The following is a 3,512-nucleotide window of genomic DNA, read 5'->3' as shown; positions in this document are numbered from 1 at the left end:
ATTACATGCAAATGTTAATTAATACTCATATCATTAACTAAAAAATATACATTACCACAAACTACATGTTAAATTGTTAATTATAGAAAATGATCAAATGTTCAGAAACAAATATGTACATGTGAAAGAGGAATTATATATTTGATTATATATGTAAAATATAAGTTTTTTTTCAAACTATACTATGTTTATTCTTACGCTCCGTCAATATTTATGGGTGATTCAATCTACACACATGTCAAAATCTTTGTAAATTAAAAGTTCTCGCAATTCTCGTTCACCATGTGAGAACTTCTTAATTTCATAGTTTTTTAGCATTTAAATTCAGCAAATTACATGAAAATGTTAACTAATGCCAATATCATTAATAAATATATGTTAATTACCACAAATTACATGTTAAATTGTTAATTATATGAATTATTCACATGTTCACAAACAAATATGCAAATGTGAACGAGAAACTATATATTTGATTACATAGGTAAAATATAAGTTTTTTTGAAGACAAAATTGCCCATTTCGTCCATGTGTTTTTCACTTTTTGCCCGTTTTATCCCTGCATTTTATTTTCTGCATTTTTCATCCTTAAAAACATTTTAAAGTCACAATTTCATCCCTCACCCTAACGAAGGTTAACTGAGTTCGTTAAAACTATAAATAAGGACTATCCACGTAATTTTTAACTAATTAAAGAAAGATGAATAAAAGATGGGCTAAAACCGTAAAAAGATGGGGTTTTTTTTTTTTTTTTTGATGAAAGTAAGATATCATGTGATGTTTTAATGAATTCTATGCTACATAGAGATGGCAATGGATATCCGATCCATCGGATATCCATCCGATCCGATACATTTAAATGAATATGGATAATCTAAATGGATAATAAGTGGATATAAATATGAATGATGTAAAATAGTAGTGGATCGGGTATAGATGAAAATTTCTCATCCATGGATATATCCATTTACCACCCGAAATACATATATTCATATAAATATACATATTTACTTAAATATATATGTAGACACGTTCTTCTTATCACAAATTAGATGCATCCCCTTTTATTTCCTTTGTTATAAGTATGAATTTATTCATCGTAAAACTAAACTTTAATATTCTAATTAATGTGATAATGGATGAACGGATGCGTATTTAATTAGAGATGGTATGCAGGTAACTATAATAATAAAATGAATGTGATAATGGATGAAACAGAATACGATCATAGCAGTTGTTTATAGATATGGTGGGTTTTCTTCTTAGCTGCAAAGACCTATAGGAATAATGATGTTTATGCATTTATTAGTAAACATTTTAATTTAATAGAGAAATTAAAGATAGAGAATAGAAAAAAAAAATTTGAACAGCAGAAAAAAAAAATTTATTACTCGAGAAACCGCATGTACAACAATTAATTACAACGCACAACGTAGAGATGCTGAGTTAGAATCCTACGCCTAAATAATTACATGAGGGATGCGCACCACAAAATGTCAAAGACAATTATACAAGTAAAGAGCGGGGATTGTGTAGCCAATCATGTCATTCGATCCTTTTCTTTTTACAACCCTTCGCAACCCAATCATAACTTTTTGCTTGTATCTAACTAAGCGCATTTGGAATGGTCCATGAAGTCTTCTTGAAAACTTTTTGATTCCTATTTTTCCAAATAAGATAGACGCAAATCCACTCAACCGCTAGCCATAAATTGCTACCCAATTCCGAGTAACTTAAGGGGACAAAACCACAAAGAAGATTATCAAAAGATAGACCAACCGAATCAAAACCCCACCAATCTCGGACCTTTTTCCAAATCTCTCGAACATTTGTACACGAAAAAAGTGATTGTCTTACCGATTCAATATCACCATCACAAAGAGGGCAAAGAATGGAATGAAGATCAATTCCCCGTTTGTCGAGTTCACATAAAACGGACAATCGTTCTCGCTTTGCTCTCCATACAAAAACTTCAACTTTTTTTGGAACAAAGTTATTTCTCATGGTCGCTAAAGATATATTTCTTGAAGGATATACTTTTGACATAATATGCTTTGTTAACTTTTTTGTAGTGAATACCCCTGACTCGCATAGCTTCCAAGAGAATGAGTCCTCCTTTTCTGAGTCCATTACCAAAGTGGATAGTAACGTTTTAAGATTCTCAAATTCATTTTTTGTACGTCCCGTAGCCGCCCGTGTCCATTCCCACGAAAACACCACCGATCCGTTGCGTTGATGTAGACGATAGAGAATAGAAAATGACTTTTCCAGTATGTTACTCCCGTAGTTTTATTTTGATAACAATACTTTTCCAGTATGCTTCTAGCTCATCGATCATCTTGCTAAACTTAGCATAGAATTCATTAAAACATCACATGATATTTTACTTTCATCCCAAAAAACCCATCTTTTTACAGTTTTAGCCCATCTTTTATTCATCTTTCTTTAATTAGTTAAAGATTACGTGGATAGTTCATGTGAATAGTTTGACGAACTCAGTTAACTTTCGTTAAAGTAAGGGATGAAATTGGGAGTTTAAAATGCTTTTAAGGATGAAAAATGCAAAAATAAAATACAGGGATGAAACGGGCAAAAAGTGAAAAATACAGGGACGAAATGATCATTTTTGTCTTTTTTTTCAAACTATATCATGTTCATTCTTACTCTCCATCAACATTTATGGGTGATTCAATCTACTCACATGTGAAAATCTTTGTAAATTAAAAGTTTTCTCAATTTTCGTCATTTTTGTGGTTCTCGTTTGAACTTTTGACTAATATATATATATATATATATATATATATATATATATATATATATGTGTGTGTGTGTTTTCTACATCTATTTTTCTTGAACTAAACTAAATCAAATTAACACACAAATGCAAACAACTATTCCTAATTATTGCAGTAAAATATTTAATAAGTACAATTTCGTTCCACAGAGAGTAATTAATTAAGATCTTAAAATCAATAATTATCCTAAGTTTAAAAATGGATTTTTGTTTTGATGCTAAACTAAATTAAAAGCAAAGTAAATAAACGAATAACCAGATAAGGAGAAACAAGTGACATCAGAGCTTAGGCTCACGTGTTCGAAGTAACAATGGCGAATAAGAGTGATGTGAAGATTGATCGTTTTGATGAGACTAATTTTAGCTTTTGGAAGATGCAAATTGAAGACCTTTTTATCAAAAGAAGCATTAGCAACCGTTAACGGGTGTTAAACCGGAAGAGATGGGGTAAGACGAGTGTGATTGAATTGATAAGCAATCCCTAGGGGTTGTTGGACTTTCTCTGGCCAAGAACGTTGCTTAAAACATTGTGGGTGAAACCACAACCGCGATATTGATTCCGGCGTTATCCAACATGTATGAAAAGTCGTCCGCTTTGTACAAAATTTTCTTGATTTGGCAATTGGTGAATGCCAGGAAGATGGAGGGTTCCTAGATGGCGAATCATGTTAGCGATTTTAATTCGATTTTAACTCGATTGAAATCGGTTAGTATTAAA

The 3,512-nt window shown here is 31.3% G+C and overlaps 1 protein-coding gene across 1 annotated transcript; it reads right to left on the bottom strand.

Annotated features, from left to right (window-relative positions):
* Positions 1-1,605: 1,605 nt before the first annotated feature.
* On the bottom strand, positions 1,606-2,130 carry LOC139875570 (uncharacterized). The gene has a single exon (XM_071862916.1). It carries the CDS (start codon positions 2,128-2,130, stop codon positions 1,606-1,608), a length of 525 nt encoding a protein of 174 aa, XP_071719017.1.
* Positions 2,131-3,512: the final 1,382 nt, after the last annotated feature.

The sequence above is a fragment of the Rutidosis leptorrhynchoides genome, chromosome 1, assembly GCF_046630445.1.
Source record: "Rutidosis leptorrhynchoides isolate AG116_Rl617_1_P2 chromosome 1, CSIRO_AGI_Rlap_v1, whole genome shotgun sequence".
NCBI classification, from domain to species: Eukaryota; Viridiplantae; Streptophyta; class Magnoliopsida; order Asterales; family Asteraceae; genus Rutidosis; species Rutidosis leptorrhynchoides.
This window is presented reverse-complemented; position numbering and strand designations above follow the sequence as displayed.

Bases quoted from the DNA above. Each gene is read 5' to 3' on its own strand.
- LOC139875570 (XM_071862916.1), bottom strand. From the start codon at position 2,130: ATGGACTCAGAAAAGGAGGACTCATTCTCTTGGAAGCTATGCGAGTCA.